At 38.4% G+C, this 22,339-nt stretch overlaps 1 protein-coding gene across 5 annotated transcripts in view; it reads left to right on the top strand.

The window, feature by feature from the left end:
• The window catches only part of FREM1 (FRAS1 related extracellular matrix 1), a 164,868-nt gene extending 142,529 nt beyond the window's left edge, over positions 1-22,339 (top strand). For 3 of the 5 annotated variants that reach the window (XM_077912003.1, XM_077912004.1, XM_077912005.1), the window contains exons 30-37: positions 2,082-2,231; positions 3,721-3,959; positions 5,154-5,201; positions 5,471-5,635; positions 5,820-5,948; positions 6,355-6,470; positions 17,089-17,174; positions 19,212-22,339. In XM_077912003.1, coding sequence (XP_077768129.1) covers positions 2,082-2,231; positions 3,721-3,959; positions 5,154-5,201; positions 5,471-5,635; positions 5,820-5,948; positions 6,355-6,470; positions 17,089-17,174; positions 19,212-19,417 — 1,139 coding nt within the window. In that variant the 3' untranslated portion in view covers positions 19,418-22,339. Of the gene's footprint in view, positions 1-2,081; positions 2,232-3,720; positions 3,960-5,153; positions 5,202-5,470; positions 5,636-5,819; positions 5,949-6,354; positions 6,471-15,018; positions 17,062-17,088; positions 17,175-19,211 lie in introns of those variants that run through there. The other 2 variants (XM_077912006.1, XR_013387804.1) reach the window with 2 other exon arrangements.

The raw sequence follows: 22,339 nt of genomic DNA, 5'->3' as shown, positions 1-22,339 counted from the left end.
AACTTTCTTCACTGTCTGGTCTCTTATCCCTTCATGCCAGGTTTATTACAAAAGCTGCCTATGCAGTCTCTCTACTTCTAGCCTCTTTACCAGTCTTCCTGGGCCCTTAAATCTTCCTGCATAACACTGAGATAGATTTTTCTAAGCCCTCATTTTCAAGAGTCTTCCCTGTTGCCAATGGTTTAGAGTCTGAATCCAGCCACCTGGTGTCCAGGGTTCTCTGCTCCCTGGCCACAGACTGCCCCCTGCTTTCTTACCACCTCTCTGATGTGAGCTCCGCTGCAGCCAGCTAATTCGCTCATTCTCTATGCAAGGCCTTGGCTCTGCTACCTTCCTGCCTTTGCTTATGCTGTTTTCTCACTCCCTCCCTCCAAAACCTTCCAACTCTGGAGCCTCCATACATGTTGTATTTACCATCTAGTCTGTATCTTGGCAGCTAATCATATGTAGCCTTGAATAGTGGACTCTTCTGGCATTTACATCTTCTCTTTTCCAAGATATTTTAAATTCCTTTATGTCAGGGTTTGCTGATGTTATACCCGTGGTATCCTCCATAGCATCTATAGCAAAGGTAAGTACGTAATAGATACAAAATGTATATTTTGATGGGTCGATCTGTCCACCTATGAGGTGGGAGTTATATGGAATTTTATGTTTGGTGTTTCAACTTCTGTTTTTGCAAAGACTAGGAAAGTAATTGATTTATGAATTCACTTGATACTGAAAACTTAACAAACCACCTGTCAGCCTGGTTTTTTTAAATTAAATTATTTCAAATACACTTCATTTTTTTTCCCTCTAAGTGCAGCCAGGAGTGAGATAAGTGAACAGTTTCATCTTTCCATTGGATTCTGTGGGGGATTGAGGAAACTTTGATTAGATCATGAAATCTGTATGTGACACATCTTCAAAAAGGAGGCTGTCATATAGATGGCACAATAGAGAGGCATAAATCTGCAGCAAACAATGTGCATGGAGAAAGGATTCCAGATTTTCAGAAGAGAAAGCTAGAAAAAAAATGTTTGACTGCTTATACATAGATGGGTTTATGGGAATAAAAGCCCTCAAATAGCCAATGAGTAAATGCCAGGGAGTAAAAGCTTTCAAAACTTAGTCCTAGAAAGTTAAACCATAAATTTGTTAACTTTTTTTTCCCCTTCAACTTGAGCCTTTTTTTCTCTACAAAATAGTACTTTTTTTTTTTTTTTTTTCCTTCCACCACCTTGTCTTCTAAATAAACTAAGGGGGTTATCCTGTAATCCGCGTCATGGTAACTAGTCAGGGTTAGACAATCTCACAAGTTTCTTCCAGCTTGAATATTTGTGTTTCTGGGGTTCCATTGCATCCCATCTTCACAGTGACAGAATGGCTCTGGATGTGCTTGTAGCATCAAAACGGTTCGGTGTTTGGTTCACAAAGTTACTATGAACGAAGCTTGATTGTAGCTGCATGAGCAGGGGCAGACAGAAAGAGAAAAAAAAATTGGCTCAGTCTGTTTCTAAAACCCCCAACCCATAAATCCTCTCGAGGAGGATATCAAATATTGAGTATTACATCATTAGAAAAAGCATTTGTGGGCTAGAAGGATCTCAGGAAGTCAAGCAGCCGATGGAGGCAGCTGTCTTTAGAAATCAATCATTTCAAGGGTTCCATGAATAGCATGAAGTACCATCCAATAATCACTTTTAACTGTCTGTACAAACCTCTTAGGATTTTTGAAACTATTAAGATTTGAAGATTACAGTACTTGTTTCTTGAGAAGGGGCAGGTCGGGGGAAAAAAAGTAAGTCTTGGATCTCATCTCCTAACCATTTTTGTTGTCGTTGTTCATCCTTTGCATAATGCAGCTTACTTTTTTGTTACAGTGTTTGCATTGAAACGGAATCATCATTGTCCAGGAACAAACGTGGTCTTTTAATATTATTTGGGAGAACAGCAGGACTTCAGTGAGTTGGTAGCAGTACAATAGCTCACTTAGGCTACTGCAGCCGAGCTGTAGACATGTTAATTAATATATTTCTCTGACACCTAGGTGATTGAAATAGCAATTAAAGAGTAATTAAAATGTTTACTTCTTGTAGGAATGTCAACTAAGATGTGGAATATAGCAATTACCTATGACGGATTAGAGGAAGACGATGAGGCCTTTGAAGTAATTCTGAACTCCCCTGTGAATGCAGTTCTTGGCACCAAGACAAAAGCTGCAGTGAAAATTTTGGACTCAAAAGGAGGTATTCTTTTGATCCTCATCTTGAAATCAGGAGCGGTCCTGGCGCATAGCTGCTTGCTTTCAACAGCCAATGTGCTTGATAACGCCTTCAAATCAAAATGCTTAATTTCTTGTCAAGAAAGCAACCTCAGTCATATTGTAGGTCCTTTATTCTGGTTTCTGCTTCATATGGTTTTCCTCCCGCTAAGAGCTAGCGTTTGAGAAAAGCAACAAGTCAGTGGCATAGTTGGTTTCGTTTTTTTTTCCCCCTACCCGTTTGTTGTTCTCACCAAGGGGGAAACAACATTGGTGAGAATCTATCGACAATTATTTTCCCCCAGCATTTGTGGGGCTGTAATTATCTTCCTCTGTTGAAGAGAGCTCTTAATGCCTCAAATCTGAGCCCCCACTGTAGTGTGACCAGGAAAATTCTGAGAGGAAGGAATGGAGAAAAATAGATGTGAAAGATACAGCTGGCTGGGGGATTCGAGAGCAGCTGGAGAATATTAATGAATAACCTCGGGTTGTGGAGCCAAGTATAGGTCCTGGATGATATATGCAAAAGAACAACCTGTGAACTAAATAAAATAAAACCAAGCACAGTCCTGGGTGCTCTGATTTTTTTTTCCTGCCAAAGACTTTCTACTTAGGTGTCCATTTAGCATTTGACGAGTGTCCAGTTACCATGTGTGGACTTAGACCTATGAGGTTACACCTGCTGTACCTATGGTACGTTTTCCCCACCTGAAATCCACTCTCACCTCTTCTCTTTCTCATCCTGTAATAAAGATAACCACTATCCCCTTTCCTTTATAATACTCCTATTTCAACAATGTCTTCCCCCACCACCTTTAAGGCCAAATTCATTCCTTTTTCAGTAGACTTTTCTGGTCACAGTTAGTACATAAAATATATGAAAATACACACTTTACACATGAAGTACAAAATGTCCACACACGAGGGTCGTGGGTTGAGATATTTGTCATACTAACTGGAAATGTTTCCAATAGAAGTCTCTCCGTTAAGATTTCCTGGATCTTTGTTCTGTAACAGTTGAATGCTAATTTTTATAACTGTTACTTGATTTCACTTCTTCAAACAATTCCAGTTTCTACCTGTAGGAGACTGGGGAAAGGATGAACACTTTGAAGTGTTTATAGAATGATACTTGATCAGTGAATAAATCTGAGGAATGCTGTGACATGAAGAAAGGTGAGGCAGTTTCCCCAGTATATGGTATGATTAGAAAATTATGACAATGGTTTTCATCTGTGGTTTGTGAAATCAATTTCATGACTTTATAATCACCCTGTAGAGGTGCAGAAGGGCACAGCTCTCCTGCGTGGAAACTGATGAAGAGTAAAGGAGTTTCTGGCAAATGGCAAAAAGGCAACATCTGGTGGGAAAACCATCCATCTAAGTTTAATGACAAGTGCTGCAGGGGCTGTGTCGATGCGATCACTTATCTGTTTGTGTACAATGAACTGACCTGCCATCTTTCATGCCTCCAGGACAGTGTCATCCTTCATATTCCTTCAACCCAAACAAGCACAATGCAAGGGAGAAGGGCATTTGGCACCCGCTGTCCCCAGGGTCTTCCTCATCCACCACTTCTGGTTCCTTTCATCTGGAAAGAAGACCCCTTCCATCTTCCAAGCGGCCAGCAGTCACTAGGGGAGACACCGGGCAGGGCTTTGATTCTGCAGATCCGTCTCGTATGAAGCTTGGGACCCAAGGGAATGGCAAAACAGTGAGGATGGGGAACTTCTGGGATGTGGTGTGTGGAGTACATTGTAAAACAATAAAAAAAAATTAATAAGTGTTCTGAAACACTGAAGAAGCTGATTTGCATAATGAAGGGGAGCCATGATTCCTTTCACAAGTATGCAATTCCCCCCCTTTTTTAAAGATTTTGTTTTTAGGGATCCCTAGGTGGCGTAACGGTTTGGCGCCTGCCTTTGGCCCAGGGCGCGATCCTGGAGACCCGGGATCGAATCCCACATCGGGCTCCCGGTGTATGGAGCCTGCTTCTCCCTCTGCCTATGTCTCTGCCTCTCTCTCTCTCTCTCTCTCTCTGTGACTATCATAAATAAATAAATAAAAATTAAAAAAAAAATAAAGATTTTGTTTTTAAGTAATCTCTACATCCAACATGGAGCTTGAACTTACAACCCTGAGATCAAGAGTCTCATGTTCCAGGCGGCCTGGGTGGCTCAGCGGTTTAGCGCCGCCTTCAGCTCAGGGCCTGATCCTGGAGACCCAGGGTCAAGTCCCATGTCGGGCTCCCTGCATGGAGCCTGCTTCTCCCTCTGCCTCTCTCTCTCTCTCTCTCTCTCTCTCTCTGTGTCTCTCATTAATAAATAAAATTAAAAAAAAAAAATCTCATGCTCCACCAACTAAGCCAACCAGGTGCCCCAAGGCAGTGCCTTTTGTATACAGATATCATAATGCTGCCCGCTTCCTTAATCTGTACTAATTGAGGTGATAGATATACTGACCCATCCATATGATTTCTGCTTTGGTTCCTTTTGTGATCGAAGCAGGGAATAACCAGTGACCCTGGGACAGAATGAGATTAAGTGATCTATTTGAGTGTGGCAACCGTGGCTTTGACCTTTATTATTAGCACAGGATTCTAACTGGCACACACTCATGAGTGTATGTGTGTGTATGTTTTCTTGGACCTCTGTGTACTATAGATATATCAAGAAAATAAGTCTTTTCTCTATAACTGAAACTTTGAATGTATGAATCAATACTGGTAAGTGGTGATTGGGTCCAGTGATTTTTAAAAATTCTAATGATTTGGGCATGTAAAGTCTTAGGACATAAAACATATGTTTTAACATTTTTTAGACACAAGATCTTACTGAAAGGGTTTTACCCTGTTGCTAGTTATTATTCAAGCCAATTTTGCTCATATGTTGTATTTTGTTGATTTCAGGTTCTTCCATCCTCTGTTTATAGAAATGGAACCGACATCATCTATCATGTAAGTGTAATCTGAGAAACTTGCTAAATTTCTTGTATTTGTGGATGCAAAATAGTCAGTGAAACTATTTTTTAATGTCTTCCATATTTATGTATTTCTCTTAAAGGCCTGTTTTGACATTTGCTTCTGAGGCTTGGGTGTTCAGGAAGAAAACCTTTTATCTTTCTGCTTTAGCCCAATTTTTTGATTGTTCATTTTTCCAGCAAACGTTTTTGTTTGCTACCTGGCTATTTGCTTTCTCTTTATTTGTGTTTTCTGGTTTCCTCAAGTATCATGGAATGGTTTCCCAGAAGCTGGAGGGAGACAGTTCTCCATCTCGCAAAAGGAAGGCCAAAGTAGCCATCACCAGTCTGCCACAAAAGACAAGCCAAGTGGCAGCGCTGCCTCAAGCAGATAAGATGGAATCCACAAGTGACTCACACTTCTCCAGACAGGTAGGAAAATCTCTTTACTTCCTATTCATCTTACAACAGGCTATTTGCTGGGCCACAAAACAGCCTGCAGGCTTGGGGATCCTTTGCTGAACACAAAGGCTACCCAACAAATGAAGACCTCAAGGAGGTGAGTGAGCGACCCAGCTTCTTTACGTCAAATCTGCAATCCCTCTCCTTCCCATAGGACCGATTGCCCTCAATTCCAAAGGACTGCACACTGGAATTAAAGGGACTTCTCCACTTCCACGAAAGCCTCCGGAAGCTGTACAAGTGTGATGGAATTACCTGGAAAGCCTGGAGCCCCCAAACCGAGGTGGGACACAGGAGCCACAAAGTATCTTTGTGCGATGCTCTGCGATAAGCCAAGGAACGGGAAATGATCTGACTACTCATGCTAGGTCTACCTGCCTTGGAAGGTGAAGAGGCAAACAGGCCTGAGTGGTATTTTACGAATCACAAACTACAATCGTTAATCGATGCGATTTAAGGAGGTCATCAGAATGTTAAAAGTGCAAAATGAAACAGTGTCAACTTTAGTAGTGTTTTCTGTGAAAAGCCATCACATTTCTCAAGGTGTAGCATTGGGATAAGGGCTGACCTCCTTTCTGGTGCCAGAACCACTCTAGTCAAGCCGGGGGACTCATAGGACTCCTTATGCTGAGAGCAGATTCTAGATTTTAAAGACCGTTCTGATGTGAACATGCACAATTATATTTCAGGAGGTGGAAGGTGAAGCCTGCCCAGCTGGGTGGCACCATCATTCAGGCTACTGCCACTCTTTGGTCACAGAGCAGAAGGGCACCTGGAGCACTGCTGCCCGAGCTTGCAAGGAACAGTAAGAAACCCTATTTCACCTTAATTAGTGTTTTCTTCCCTCCTGTCTCTTTTCTCACCCAGCTGCAGGGTCACTTCATTCATTCGAGTGCTAAGTGTCTGATATCTACTTGGTTTGGTTTCAGGAACCCTAGGAGAGTTCTGTAGTCCAGAAAGATTGAGCTTAATAGTATATTTTGATGTATCTCTTTATGTGACAACTGTGCCATTGCTGAAATTCTATTTTTTTAGCTTCTCCTGATCTTTTGAAGAAAGGCAGAAGGAGCTTTTCCAAGTCAGCAGCACTGCAGGTTTTGTCTTCTTTTTTTTTTTTTTTTAATTAAGTAGGGATTCCTGCCCACTAATCTGAAAATACATAGCAATGAAAGGTCCTAAGGTATCAGACCTATGACAGTGTAAGAGACATTGATGGTTATGAAACCAGACAATTTGGACAAAGGGTCAGTGGATAATGGAACACTTAGTGAAGGATGACTTGTGATCAAATAATGACAACAAAATTTATCTAGCCTGGAAGGACTTTAAAGATGCATAAATACCTATCCCTGATACCACCCCTGCTTTTTGCCCACCTATAGGCATATAACTCTAACACCTATAGTCACCTATAGTATATAACTCTCCAGAACAATGCAATTAGACTAAGATCCCCCATGGTTGGAAATTGAGACTAAAGAAGTCTCTAGTGAATAGCAGTCAGATCTTGCACTTTATCAAATTCAAAAATTTATGCTCATCTAAAAACACTGTAGAGAGTGAAAGAGCAAGGCACCTGTGGGGCTCAGTGGTTGAGCGTCTGCCTTCAGCTCAGGGCATGATCCTGGGGTCCTGGGATCGAGTGCCGCATAGGGCTTCCCTCAGGGAGCCTGCTTCTCCCTCTGCCTATGTCTCTGCCTCTCACCCCGTGTCTCTCATGAATAAATAAATAGAATCGTTATTAAAAAGAAAGTGAAAGTGCACACCACATTTGGGAAAGCTTATCTCCAGTTGTCCATCTGATCTAGGTCTCAAATAGAGAAAATACAAACGCTTCCTATAAATCAATAACAAAAAGACAACCTGATTTAAAAAATAGCAAAGCAGGGATGCCTGGGTGGCTCAGAGTTTGAGCATCTGCCTTTGGCTCAGGTTGTGATCCTGGAGACCTGGGATCAAGTCCCACGTCGGGCTCCCTGCATGGAGCCTGCTTCTCCCTCTGCCTATGTCTCTGCCTCTCTCTCTCTCTCTCTCTCTCTCTCTGTGTCTTTCATAAATAAATTAAAAAATCTAAAGCAAATAGCAAAGGACTTGAAGATTTCATCAGAAAAGATACATAATTGGTCGATAAGTGCATGAAAAGATGTACCACCAGGGAAGTGTGAATGAAAACCACAATGAAATACCACTTCAGACTCACTATAAAATCACAAAGACTGACGTTACCAAATACTGCAGAGCAAATGGAGTTCTCATGGTTGCTGGTGGAAGTGAAAATGGTACAACCACTTTGTAGTGCCATTGGGCAGTTTCTTATAAAGTTATGTGCATTTTCCTATGACCTAACATCTCTCCTCCTAGGTATTTACACAAGAGAAATAAAAATATATTGCTAGAGGAGCACCTAGCTAGTGCAGTTGGAGGGGCATGTTACTCTTGATCTTGAGGTTATGAGTTTGAGCCCCACGTTGGGAGTAGAGATTACTTAAATAGATAAAACTTAACCAAAAAAATGTGCACTAAAAATACATTTACAAGAATTCATAGCAACTTTTTAAATAATAATAGTTTGCATCATTTGTCTTTTTGTTGTTGATTTATGAGGGTTCTTTATATTTTCTCCATCAACAAGGAAACACATTTTCTTGACAATTTATTTTATAAATGATAAAATGGAATGAACTACTAAAACTTCCAACCATGTGAATAAATCTCAAAAACATTGGGATCCCTGGGTGGCGTAGCGGTTTGGCGCCTGCCTTTGGCCCAGGGCACGATCCTGGAGACCCGGGATCGAATCCCACGTCGGGCTCCCGGTGCGTGGAGCCTGCTTCTCCCTCGGCCTGTGTCTCTGCCTCTCTCTCTCTCTGTGACTATCATAAATAAAAAAATATAAAAAAATAAAAAAAAACATGTAGAGAGGAAGCAAGCCAACATAAAAGAGTACATATTATATGATTTCATTTATATGAATAGGAAAAGCTAATTTGTTAGTTGGTGTTAGAAATTAAAAAAAAAAAACAATTATCTCTGGGAGGGATTGTAGGGTGACTAAAAAGCACGAGGTAAATTCTAGAATGATGGAGATGTTCTATGTCTTGCTCTGGGTGGTTCTTACATGGATATACACAATTGTCAAAATTCATTGAATTGAATACTTAAAAATTTATGCATTTTACTGTATGTAAAATATAACTAGATTTTTATTTTTTAGAAGATTTATTTATTTATTTATTCATTTGAGAGAGAGAAAGAGAGAGCATGCAAGAGCAGGGTGGGGAGGAACAGAGGGAGAGGGAGAGAGAATCTTAAGCAGACTCTGTGCTGACTATGGAACCCAACACAGGGCTTGATCTCACAACCATAAGATCACCACCTGAGCTGAAATCAAGAGTTGGGCACTTAACTGACCATGCCACCCAAGCACCCCATAACTAGATTTTTATAAAGCTAATAAATATTTTAAAAGTTTGGGGCATCAGGGTGGCTCAGTCGGTTAAGCATCTGTCTCTGGCTCAGGTCATGACCCCAAAGTCCTGTGATCAAGCCTGTGATCAGGCTCCCTGCTCAGTGGGGAGTCTGCTTCTCCCTCTTCATCTGCCCCTCTCTTCTACTTGTGCTCACTCAAGTGCGCTTTCTCAAATGAGTAAATAAAACCTTTAGAAAAATATATTTTAAGTCTTTTAAAAAACTGGTCAAATCTACCACCCTTTTTTTACTGATATATCTCATATCTTAAGTATAAGTAAGAATCTATAGAGGTTAATAGGTGTCTTTCAGGTTTTTGTTGATGAGCAGGTGATATAAAATAAGTTAAACTATTTTTTAAGATTTTATAAATAATTATTGTTTAAATACATATGTTCCCATAATGCTGTATGTTAAGGAACAATGAAGACATTCTTCCAAATTATTGGGTGTCCTACTTTTATTTAAAATTTGCCTTGATGCATTGATAGCTCAGGTAGGAATAGCAGTATAGATTTTTTTTCTCCTTGAGGAAAGAGCTCTGGTGCAGAATGAAAAGCTCTCTGATGTAGCAAGAAGACTACTGCAATATATTATGAAGAGGAGAGTATGGTTTCTATGCTGACAAAAATGAGGGGGAGTACAGAAGTGCAGGTATACTGTAGCCAAGGTTACTATAATCAAACTGCCACTGGGATTTGTTGGTAAACTACAGATGAACAGAGCAACAGAACTTCAGACCTTAAGTTTGAAGGTAGCCTTATTGTTTGTCTTCCAGTGGTACTAAATGACAGTGCAAGTAACTCTTCTGGCCTCTAATGAAGCTTTAACTGGTTGGTTCTTCATGTTATGAGAAAAGTAAAGACAACGTGTATTAAGTGGTATCTTTCCATCCATTCATCAATGTTGGCATAAGGTCACCAAGTATCTTTTCCTAGAAGGGCTGTTCTTTACTCTGATATTATGATCTTCTAGCCTTTTGAGAAATGACTCAAAACTCATGTCTTTTGAAATAATGGCAGTTTTTATAGTAGTATTGATATCTTCAGGGTGACCAACCTACATTAGTCCCCCAATATATTTTTTATTTTATTTTATTTTTTTATTTTTTTATTTTTTTATTTTTTATTTTTTTTATTTATGATAGTCACAGAGAGAGAGAGAGAGAGGCAGAGACACAGGCAGAGGGAGAAGCAGGCTCCATGCACCGGGAGCCCGATGTGGGATTCGATCCCAGGTCTCCAGGATCGCGCCCTGGGCCAAAGGCAGGCGCCAAACCACTGCGCCACCCAGGGATCCCTATTTTTTATTTTATTGATCCATCTAATTGCAGCTGGGTTTTAATAGTGAGTACAAAGAGTAGGAAGACTAGTTATACATCTATTAATCTCATCATAAATCTGTTAATATTATACAATTCACTCATCCCAGTAATAAACTTGAGGCCAAAATTAATTTAAAAGTCTAGCTACTTCCTCATGCATTTGACCTGAGATGTCATATGCAACTTGGCTTTAAGCGCGTTTATACTCTGACCCTTTTACAGAAGGCTGACCTAGTTCGACGTGCCTCCCTGCCAATAACACCTTCCGTGTATATTACACTGTATGGTTTACAGAATTCTTTCACGTACCACGTATACTGGGTTATTTGATCTTCCCATCACTTCTGTGAGGAAATCAGGTATTATTATCTACATTCTTCAGATAAAAGAGATTTGGGGAAGCAAGATCACTTGCTTGTGGCTCTAAGCAAGTAAGTGGAAGCGACAGGACTTCATTTTCTATGATACTCTCCAAAATAGCTCCATAAAGATCTGTGACGAGCACACCTATGTTAACTTTATGTTGAACTAACTTAAAGTAGGTTTCAAAACTATGTATTAGTATTTTGTATCTTTCACATCAAAGACATATTATGATTTTTATTAAATTATAGGACCTAAGTGTCTTTTGGATTGAAATCAAAGTAACCTTTTAGAGCAAACCCAAGGTATCATCAGGTTCTCTGTTTATAAATTCATTCATTCAACAAATATTTGTTTGGACAATTAATGTACTGGAAATGTCTAGACCAGCCTGTGTCTTAAAGTATTATCCCCCAGTACTGGCCCCACAACTAAATCATTCTTCATTCATCAATGAGCTTCAGAGAAATTGACACCATCTCTCTCCAGATGCAGCTGTCTTGTATGGTGTCTTTGAACCCTGCATTTTACATCAGTAACATGTCATACAATCCTGACAATTCCTTCCCACATCTTCTTCTCACAAAGCTCTGTTAAGAATGTAGAAGTCATTGGGGCACCTGGGTGGCTCAGTCAGTTGAGCATCGGACTCTTGGTTTCGGCTCTGGTCGTGATCTCAGGGTCGTGATCTCAGGGTCAAGAGATTGGACTCTGCATGAGGCCACCGATCAATGGGGAGTCTCCTTGAGATTCTCTCTCTCCTTCTGTCCCTTGCCCTGCTGTCTCTCTATCTATAAATAAATAAATAAATTAATTAATTAATTAAATCTTAAAGAAAAAGGAATGCAAAAGTTGCTGAATTTAAATGGCAGCATTTACCTTTTGTTAAGTTGATGTCTTACGATAGATCCAATTAAGAAGCTCTCTGGACCTAAATGTAAATAATGTGATTTACAAGCCATATTTGTTAATTGCATATGTAAGAAATATACTATTTCGTATTTAGAAATAGTATAAATGGAAGGATATTTTGAGCTAGAATAGCTTATAAAATCTATTGTAATGATGATGGAAAATTTGTCTTCCCTATTAATTCAGGGGTATTTTTTTTTTAATTTTTATTTATGATAGTCACACAGAGAGAGAGAGAGAGAGAGAAAGAGAGAGAGAGAGGCAGAGACATAGGCAGAGGGAGAAGCAGGCTCCATGCACCGGGAGCCCGACGTGGGATTCGATCCCGGGTCTCCAGGATCGCGCCCTGGGCCAAAGGCAGGCGCTAAACCGCTGCGCCACCCAGGGATCCCCTAATTCAGGGGTATTAAAGATCATACATAATAGATCAAATATGATATTATAAGCTGGTTGAGAAGCAATTTTTTCATATTATTTTGAAGATATTTTGATAAACTCTAGTCTCATGGAATTGTTTTAAGTTCTAGAATGGTGATATCTTTTAAGATATAAAACTGAGAGAACTTCCAGAACAAAAAAATAGTTTTTAGGGACAATTGGAATTTTTCCATCATATTTTAGAAAAAGACTAATTATGTGTCTATCAGTAATAAAACTACTTCAAATTACACATTATCCGTTTACCAGATTTGTCCAGAACTTAAAACATCTATCAAATACTATTTCTGATGGTATCCAGGATTTGTAAAAGAGGTAAAGAAAATATATATGATGTAAGATTTTTAAAATATCATAAAAGCTTTCAACTTTCATTTTTTATATAAAAGTGAGTATGAATACTTGATCTGATTTGTGTGATACTCAATACGCATTGTATTTCAAAAGGATGAGAATGATTACTCCAAGAACAGTTGATACTAGTTACAGACATTTCAAAAAATATCTAGCAATAAGTTAAAAGCAAACTAAAAAGAAAAATAAAAGATCTCCATATTCCTTTGGTTCAGTCTTTGTAAAAGAAGTATTTTTGGACAGCAAGGCCACTCTTCAGTATAATTTTATTGTGAACCCCAGGACCTCCTCTACCATTAAACCTGTTTTTTTCACCTGTTGGGGCTCCCTACCTCCCTTCTCTGGCCCCATTACTTTTCAGGTTAATTATGTTCTCTTCTTTTCCACCCTCTTTGTCTTGAAAAACAGGCATTCTTCACTGTTTTGTACACCTGAATTCAATATAACCCTGTATATTAACAATACTGGAATTAAAATTAAAAACTTAATTAAAAATATATATAAAAGGAAGAAAAATAGGTATTCTCCTAGGAATTAGCCATTGCTTCTATGATATAAAATGTATAGTTTCGACATTTCACAACCTGGCTATTTACCTTCTCATGGATTAATTTTAGGAAATGGTTTTAGATTTTATAATTAGAATTAATATTAGTATGTTTTGGTATCAGGCATCATTAGTCAATTCTGGGCTGTATTTCCTGGGGTTCCCTTCCCTGAAGGTCCTTTACAGAGGGTCATTTACAGCACCCACATTTCAAAAAGAACAGCAAATTTTGCTTTCCTCCTTGTCCCTAATCAGATTGCTAATTCAACTCAATCTTTATCTCCAATCTCCTTTCTTCTCCATTGGTGTTTTATTATTTTTCCAACCCAGAGGAGCTAGACTCCTAGATTAGGTATTTCTTGAATTTACATATTGTAATCTCATCTGCTCATTTCCTTAGGCAGTCATTGTACATTTGGTAATTCTATTATTATAAATCATTATCTTAAAAAAACCATTTTGTTTTCCACAGGAGTGTCTGGAACCCCTGCTGGCCTATCCTTAAAGAGTTACTCTGAAATACATCTATACTTAATCAAAAACATTTCAAAGTAGATGTTTATTTCTTTAGCTAGAAAGATTAGTTTGTTTTTAATGCTACACTTTGAACACCTTCAAATTTCAGAGCTTTCAAAAGACTTTTATTTATGTGTTTCCCTCTATATTTTCTTTTTTAATCTCTCTCTATACATATCCATATAGAAAATGTTCACACTATTTGGTGTGTATATTGGCATAAAAGAAAAGGAATGTCTTTGTAAAATAATCAACATACCAGTGCCTAAATATTTCTTTTATAAATAACTATAGTCTAACATTTTACCTATCCTAAACACAGCTATATTCCCATCTTGCTCTTTGGGGGCTTTTTGCTTCTTGGAGAGACAAATCAAACTAGTACTTGACCAGCTAAAATGGCTTTTACAAAGTGTGCTTTCACGATAGTTTCAAGAATCTTAAAGCAGGAGGAGATGTTAAATATCCTTGAATAAAACGTGTTAATTCGTAATGATGAAGGTGAGGCTAAAGTTACAGCCATAAGAAAATTAGGGGCAGAAGAGGAAGAGAACTCAGATCTCTAGTGCTTTGTTCAATATACCATATTGACTGAGGCAGCCCCTCGAGCCTTCCCTCGGCCTACACATAACACACATTTGGTATTCTGCGTTCTAAACCCTCAGCACGTTGGAATTACCAAATTGGATGTGAGAGGAAGGGAAGAAATTGTGCTATCGTGTCTGCTGTGACTGTCAGACAGGAGATGACAGTAAATAATGAGGTCGGATTCAATCACAAAACCCAAATCCAGCAGCCTGAGGACATTCAGAGAAGGGGTAAAGAGACTTACATACCTCAGAAGTCCTAGAAGTCACCACTGCATGATAGAATGATTAAGTACTGGTTTCTATTTTTTTATTTTTTAAGATTTATTTATTCATGAGAGACACACAGAGAGAAGCAGAGACATAAGCAGAGGGAGAAACAGGCTCCCTGTAGGGAGCCCAATGTGAGACTCTATCCCAGGACCCCAGGATCACAACCTGAGCTGAAGGCAGACGCTCAACCACAGAGCCACACAGGTGCCCCTGTACAGGTTTTAATGGGGAAAAAAATCATTAAGAAATGGATAAATTGTGTTCACCATATGTGATCTTGAAAAGCAAAGAAATGGATCTGAAGTTTGGAAAGACATGGGCAAAATGAATAAAATATCAATGGATGTTAACCAGACAAGATCATGGTGACTTTGTTTCTTGTTTGAAACTTTCTGTATTAAAAAAAGAAGAAGTAGAAAGGAAAAAAATAATCATTAGCTTTTTACTTAAGACATTTTTAAAAAGCTTTTAATGGGCACCATTGGGGAATTAAAACTATCAAATATTGCTTATAAGAATAATTCAGCTACCAGCAAAAATAATTCATGAATAATTCTTATTCTGTTTATAGAATAAAACTGTCCTAATAAAGCATCAAATCTATCATCAAAAAGATGAGAGATAACAATTGCTGGTGAGGATGTGGAAAAGAGGAATCCCTTGTGTATAGCGACGGAATGCGAATTGGCACAGCCACTATGGAAAACAGAATGGAGGATCCTCAAAAGACTAAAAATATAACTACCATATGATCCAGCAGTTGCACTTCTGGCAATATATCTGAAGGAAAACAAAACAGTATTTTGAAGAGATATCTACACCCTTATGTTTATAGCATGTTTATTAATTATAATAGCCAAGACATGGAAATGAACCAAGTGTCCATCGACAAATGAATGAAGAAGTTGTGATACACACATGCATGCGCACGTGCGACACACACACACATACTGGGATATTATTCAGTCATTAAAAAGAAGATCCTGCTGTTTGTAACAACATAATTATCATTGAGGATTACACTAAGTAAAATAAGCCAGATACAGAAAGCCAAATACTATATAGAGACTTAGAACAAAACAAAAAAACAAACTTGGGATGCCTGGGTGGCTCAGCAGTTGAGCGTCTGCCTTCAGCTCAGGGCATGATTGGGATCAAGTCCCACATGGGGCTCCCTGCCTGGAGCCAGCTTCTCCCTCTGCCTATGTCTCTACCTCTCTCTCTGTGTCTCTCATGAATAAATAAGTAAAATCTTTTTTAAAAACTCCGGGCAGCCCACGTGGCTCAGCAGTTTAGTGCTGCCTTCAGCCCAGGGCCTGATCCTGGAGACCTGGGATCAAGTCCCACGTCGGGCTCCCTGCATGTGTCTCTGCCTCTCTCTCTCTCCCCGTGTCTCTCATGAATGAATAAACAAATAAAAATCTTAAATAAAAAAATAAAATAAAATAAAAAATAAAAACTCCTAGAAAAAAGATCAGATGTGATTAGCATAGGCCAGAGATATGAGGTGGGGTCATTGGACAAAAGTGGTCAAAAGGCAAACTTTTGGTTATAAGATAATTAAATACTGGGATATAAAGTACAACATGATGAGTATAGCTAACACTGCTATATGGTATATTTGGAAGTTATTGAGAGTAAATCCCAAGAGTTCTCATCACAAGGAAATCAATTGTTTTTCTTTTCTTTCTTTCTTTTTTTGTTTTTTTGACATCTAAATGAAATGAGAGATGCTGACTAAATTTATTGTGATCACTTCACAATATATATAAGTCAAATCATTATGTTATGCAGTTTAAACATAAAAACAATTCTATTTTGGGGGAAAATATTTATATATGCTTATAGGAACACATGCTTTAACTTCTACAACACCTATGAAGTTTCAACAGTGAGACCATGCTCATTTTACTGAGTCTGACAACAATTATTGGGGTAGTTGATTAAATATACCAAGTGTAGGGACGCCTGGGTGGCTCAGCAGTTGAGCACCTGCCTTCACACCTAGGGCATGATCCTGGAGTCCTGGATCGAGTCCTGCATCGGGCTTCCTGCATGGAGCCTGCTTCTCTCTCTGCCTGTGTCTCTGCCTCTGTGTGTGTGTGTGTGTGTATGTGTCTCATGAATAAATAAATAAAATCTTTATATATATATATATATATATATATATATATATATATATATATCTCAAGTGTAAAACATCATCCTCCCATGGACCAGATAATTGTTTTTATCTGAATAGTTTGGGTTGCCTTACTGATCAAATTAACTGGATATTTGTCAAATTTATGCCATTCAGAGGTATATTCCCCATGAGAGTAGTAATATTTTGGCATTAATTTTTATAAGTAGGTAGTTGCTGATTTTTCTAAAACGATGTTTAAAACCTATTGAATTTTGTGATTCAATCCAGATAATATATATATTAAAAAAATCTCACTTTCTTTGCTGTCACCTATCCCACCTTACAGATAGTCATTAAAGAAAAATAATAGAGTATTCCAAATCCTGGAAAGTTCTAGCTACACTATGCTTTTTTTTTCTATTTTTAACCGATTTGATTTCTGTGTTGAATTTCATATCAATGGGAATGTTGGATTCCTTATCACTAATGCTTTCCTTTTTGTTTGTTTGCTTGTAGTCACCGAGGCAGCCTTGTAACTGTTCTCTCCAAGCAGCACATGCGATGGCTTTGGGACATCAGTGGAAGAAGGCCCTTCTGGATAGGCAAGTGTTTGTGCTGTATTGACAACAGGAGGGTGAGGACATCAAGAGGGCATTGCCTTCCCATGGGCCAAATAACTGTGCTTTTTCAGTAACAAGCAACAGTTAGATGGTTGGATGGTCTATTTTTTTTTCTTTTCTGGAGGGGCTGCCCAGTGGACAGTCTGTCTTTTAAAACTCATCTTAATCACACAACAGTTTGATTTGTAGATATCTATCTCAAAGAAATAATAAGGGATGTGGTTTGGTTTATAGGTAAGAGAATTCAATGACCAGTATTTCTAAAAGTAAAAAATTAGCAAGAGCTATAAACAGGGGATAGTTAAATAAATATGGTGTAGTCATACGAAGGAATATTTACTATTTAATACTTTGTAAGGCCTGAATAGTAAAGATGTGACGAAGTGCTTTATGTTTATTATTTCATTCAAGAAATATATGTTGGAAGCATATCATATATAAAATATGTAGTATATTTGTGACAGGGTGCTAAGTAAAAAAGCAGAATCCACAGCCATATGAAGTAAAAAATAATGTGGAATAAAAAATTGTTATACATGTGATATGTGTATACATACATGTGCATGTGATATATACAAATACATATATAAAAAAATATACCAAAGATTTAGAAATGTTTACCTCTATTGACAATTATAGGTGGATCTTAATTTTATCCCTTGTTTTCTGAAGTTTTAATATCCTCTTCAATTTTAATAATAATACAAATCTCTTAAGATTCTATTTTTAGGAGTAGAATTCTAGGAGCACATCAAAATATTTTCACCATCTGTCCTTGAAGATATTGGATTTTAGGGAACTATAGTAAACTCAACGTTGGCTTCTCAAAATCTCTGTAATACTTAGTAGATCTCTAACTTGGGAAATTCTCTGAGAGTTAAAGCTGGAGGAGACACTTTCTCTGCTTCCACAGCAACTCATCTCAAGCCTCGATTCCCACAGAGTACTTAGGCATAACACATCCTGATCAATAATGCAAGGAAACCATCCAGAAGGTGATCTTACTCCATTTTATTCTGTCCTCAAAATACTAAGGGAGAATCACTTGGGACGAGGTTATAGGCCATGCAACTAAGACTGTCTTCCTGGTTGAGTTTGGTTGGGAGATGCCAGCCAGATCATGCTGTCATAGGTGACTTTTTTCACATTGTAGCCTCTTTATTTCTACTATTAAGGAAAGTGAGGAGGAGGACTATTCCTTTAAGAAAAATGACAAAAGCTTTGCAACACTGAAGTGTAATTTGTAAAATTGCCAGTGGGAATAGAGAGGCAAGTTGAGAAAAGCTGCTTTTTTGTTGGAATTTTAGCAGGCTGAAAAATCTTACGTTCCAGACTAAAAATAATACCTAGTTAAGCTACTTTCAAATATGAAAACCAAGACAGTTAAATAGCAAGAAAGAACAATAGACAAAAGTGTACCTGTTTCCCTGGGGTAGGAGTTCTGACTGTAGAATAATGTGAATAATAATTACTGTGTACTAAACATGTATGTATGCCACCAACTTTATCTTACATACTACTTAAATTATCTTATTTAATACTTAAAACAGCCCTTGATAAACTATTTTTATTCCCATTTCTTAGATGAGGAAATGAAAATTTAGAGTGGTTAAGTGACCTGCCAAAAGTTGCCCAACTAGTCAGTTATAGATCTAGGATTTGGATTTGGATCTGCCTGACTCCAAGCCATATGTTCTTTCTTTTTAAAATTTTTTGGATTTTAATTTTTTAAGACTTTATTTATTTGAGAGAGAAAGAGAGAATGAATGTGTGGAGGGGAGGGGCAGAAGGAGAGGGACCCCAAGATCATGACACAAGCTAAAGGCAGGTGCTTAACTGACTGAGCCATCCAGGTACCCCTCAAAGCCATATGCTCTTAACTGCATTTTAGGATTCCCAGGCCTTTTTCTGTGTTTTAAAATGTAGGCCTGTATTTGTGGTTACTGAGCTTAGAGCAATAGAGTGATAACGATATCTGAGCATAAATGTAATATTGGCACATTCTTTGATTCACCTTAGGTTTGAATGACCAAGTGCATGCTGGCCACTGGGAGTGGATCGGCGGGGAACCTGTCACCTTCACCAACTGGAGGAAAGGGCCCCCTCAACGTTTAAAGCATGGCAAGGACTGTGTTTTGGCTCAAAGACAAGGGAAATGGCAAGTGCAGGACTGTAGGAAGGGCAAACCTCACAATTACGTGTGCTCCAGGAAACTCCAGATGTAACTGGCCTGTATTACAGGTGCCCACTTGGGATCTCTCACCTATTTATTTACGAGATTTGTACATATTGTTCAATAGAAAATAAGGTGTCATGGCTGACTTGGTACATTTCTTTTTTCATAGTATAGGAGTGATTCTATCTAGTAAAAAAGAAACCTTGAAGAATAGTTCCAGGAAGATGGATCAATGAATATTTCTTTCAGGAAGAGGTACAATGCTTAGATCTCAACACCTTCCGAAATAAATGCCTACAGTCTTATATGGTACAAGATTAGCTTATTCTGGGATACTCTCACCCTGACCGCACTCCATATCTGAGTCAGTACCAAGTCCATGGTCCCTGGATTGTTTTGTCCCAAGACCTCAAGCGAATCCACTCTGAAATCTGTGCTGCAGCTGCTTCTACCACTTCCACCGGAGTAAAGCCAACCCTACGGGCTCATTAAATCACTGTGGAACTGCAAAGTGTTGCATTGTCCTTTTGGAGCCCTTTCGAATGTGAAACCTGAGATAAGAGGCTTGTGGATAGAAAGGAGAATGCTCTGTGGTAGAAGAGCAAAGCTTTAGATAAGAAAATCTTGTAGATAGAAGCTCATTTGCAAAGCTCTAGTTCAGGTAAGAATTCTGAGGCTACCTGTCCTTCAGGGGTCAACCTATCCCTCAAGAGACAGATCTCTTTTTTCCAATAAAAATGTTGGCATCATACCATCCCAGAGTTAATCATTAAGTTTCCCCCTGCCTTCCAGATTCATGAGAAATTTGAAGTAATGTGAATTCTCTTTCATTTACGTATAGGGTACCGACTAGCATTTTGCAAGGACGTTTATTATAGAGTAGATATGAGTGATGGTTAACACATGGAAGAGAAATACTGCTTCCTCTGAAGGGTCTCAATGAACTGTGTTGATGAACAAAGAAAAATCATACTGAAAGCAGAGCCCTTGAAAACCTATATTCTCAGAACGGATTTTGATACAATTTTGAGCCCTTAAATCTCTAATATTTATAGAAATGGCATGCTTACCTGATTCTCTAACATAAAGATCCCTTATTAATTTATAATATCGGCCGAATGAAACATTTCTTTTTTCTACCAGTGAAGCATGTTGCAGCTTTACAGGAACTCCCTTCGGAAATCAAGATTTAATTACAGGAAATTAGAAATTTATTTCTGAAGCATTTGCTCAATTTTTCCTCTTTTCATAATCACTGAAAAATACGGTTGTGCCAAATGGAACTTGCTTTATGAGTAATTCAGTGTAGTTTCAGAGTCAAAACAGGGTTACCAAGTAGACTAAAGCTTTGGTGCAGGTTTTATTATAATAACACATTCAGTAAAGTGAAAATAAATGGAAGAAATTCAGTCCAGTTTCTGGATATAAGACATGACAAACTTGTTTCATTTCTGCTCACTTATCAAAATTTTTGTAATTAGAAATAATTACAAAGAAAAGTTGGGATAACGTTTAGGCAGGCCTACCTTTTACTTAAATTTAAAAGGCACATTGGACTTGGGAGGCTCCTTTAGGTATTCCAGGTAGGCTCTGAACTGATACAACATGCAGGTCTTTCCTATGACACAAGCACTCTCTGGTATTTAACCAAAAGATGGAAAAACCCACCCTCCATACCCTCTCCACTCCTTTCTGATCCACTGGGGTCTGCAGCGTGGGGAAGTGAGATGCCAGGTAATGCAGCAAAGAGTTGTTTATGTAAAGAGTGATATCCTAGGAGGGAAAGTAAAAGTTCAAGAAATGAAGAGTTCAGGGGCCACTCCTACTAGAACTCCAGAGCTCTAGTAACTATTTAAGGCTGGGAATCCAGATCCAAGACTGTTAAGTAGAACCTGGTCAGCATGGTAGATTTTATTATACCTTGTTGCAACAATGATGTTTAAGTGTAATTGCAAATGCTAGCACAAAGAGAGAATGCTTTGATTTTTGTAGCAACTAGAAATACTGGAATAATATTTTTAAATGTTCCTGATCATAAAAGCATCAATCAGGTTGTAAAATGCAAGTAATTGACTGAGGATACAAAGAAAAATTCAAGCAAGTTGGGGTGCTGAGCAATATTTATCATGACCTTCGTTTCTTTCTCATCATTGGGCTTTGACTTCAGGGGAGAAAAGAAGTAAATGATCAACATCATAAAAGTAAAAGACAAGGGGGGACCTGGCTGGCTCAGTTCGTGGAAAATTTGATTCTTGATCTCAGGGTTATGAGTTCAAAAACCATGTTGAGTGTAGAGATTACTTAAAAATAAAATCTTTAATAAAAAAAAAAAAAAGTAAAGGATGGTCCTGGTTCTCTCCACCTAGGTTGGTCACTGTCACCCGTCAGGTTCTGGTGGGAGCAGGAAGGAAGGAAATGGAATAATGGTAAAAGGGGAATGGGTGATCATGGGAGAGAAGAGGGGAGAGAGGTGAGAAGGGTTGGGCAGGAAGAGATGGGGCAGATGATAGCTAAAAAGGAGAGCATCAGAAAGACGGACTTCCATGCCACCCAGCTCTTCTCCCCAGACTTGAATACTGACTCAGGAACCGTCCCCCTCTTCAGGGGTATCAGTCCAGCTAAGTAGTGTGTAGCTTTTCAGAATCCTGTGATTTTTGTCCTTTAACAACAACATTCATATGTATACTGCATATATTTTACTGAACATAAAAGCATATGATAATTATTTCATCTCCTTCCAAGGTGTGGTAACAATGAACCAGGTGACATTTATTTACATTTCTGTTTTTGTTTATTTTTAATACAAAGAGAACATGCACATATTTTCATTAACACTATGGCTTGTATAATTCAAACCAGGAGGAACTGGTGCTGATTAATTTTGGCAGCAAAGGAACCTATGAAATGTACTGTCTTAAATACTACTACTATTGTAACAAAATTAATAAAATGAAACTATTTTTACTTCTGA

The sequence above is a fragment of the Canis aureus genome, chromosome 10, assembly GCF_053574225.1.
Source record: "Canis aureus isolate CA01 chromosome 10, VMU_Caureus_v.1.0, whole genome shotgun sequence".
Lineage (NCBI taxonomy): Eukaryota > Metazoa > Chordata > Mammalia > Carnivora > Canidae > Canis > Canis aureus.
The sequence above is the reverse complement of the archived record's forward strand: the minus strand, read 5'-3'. Positions and strand labels throughout refer to the sequence as shown.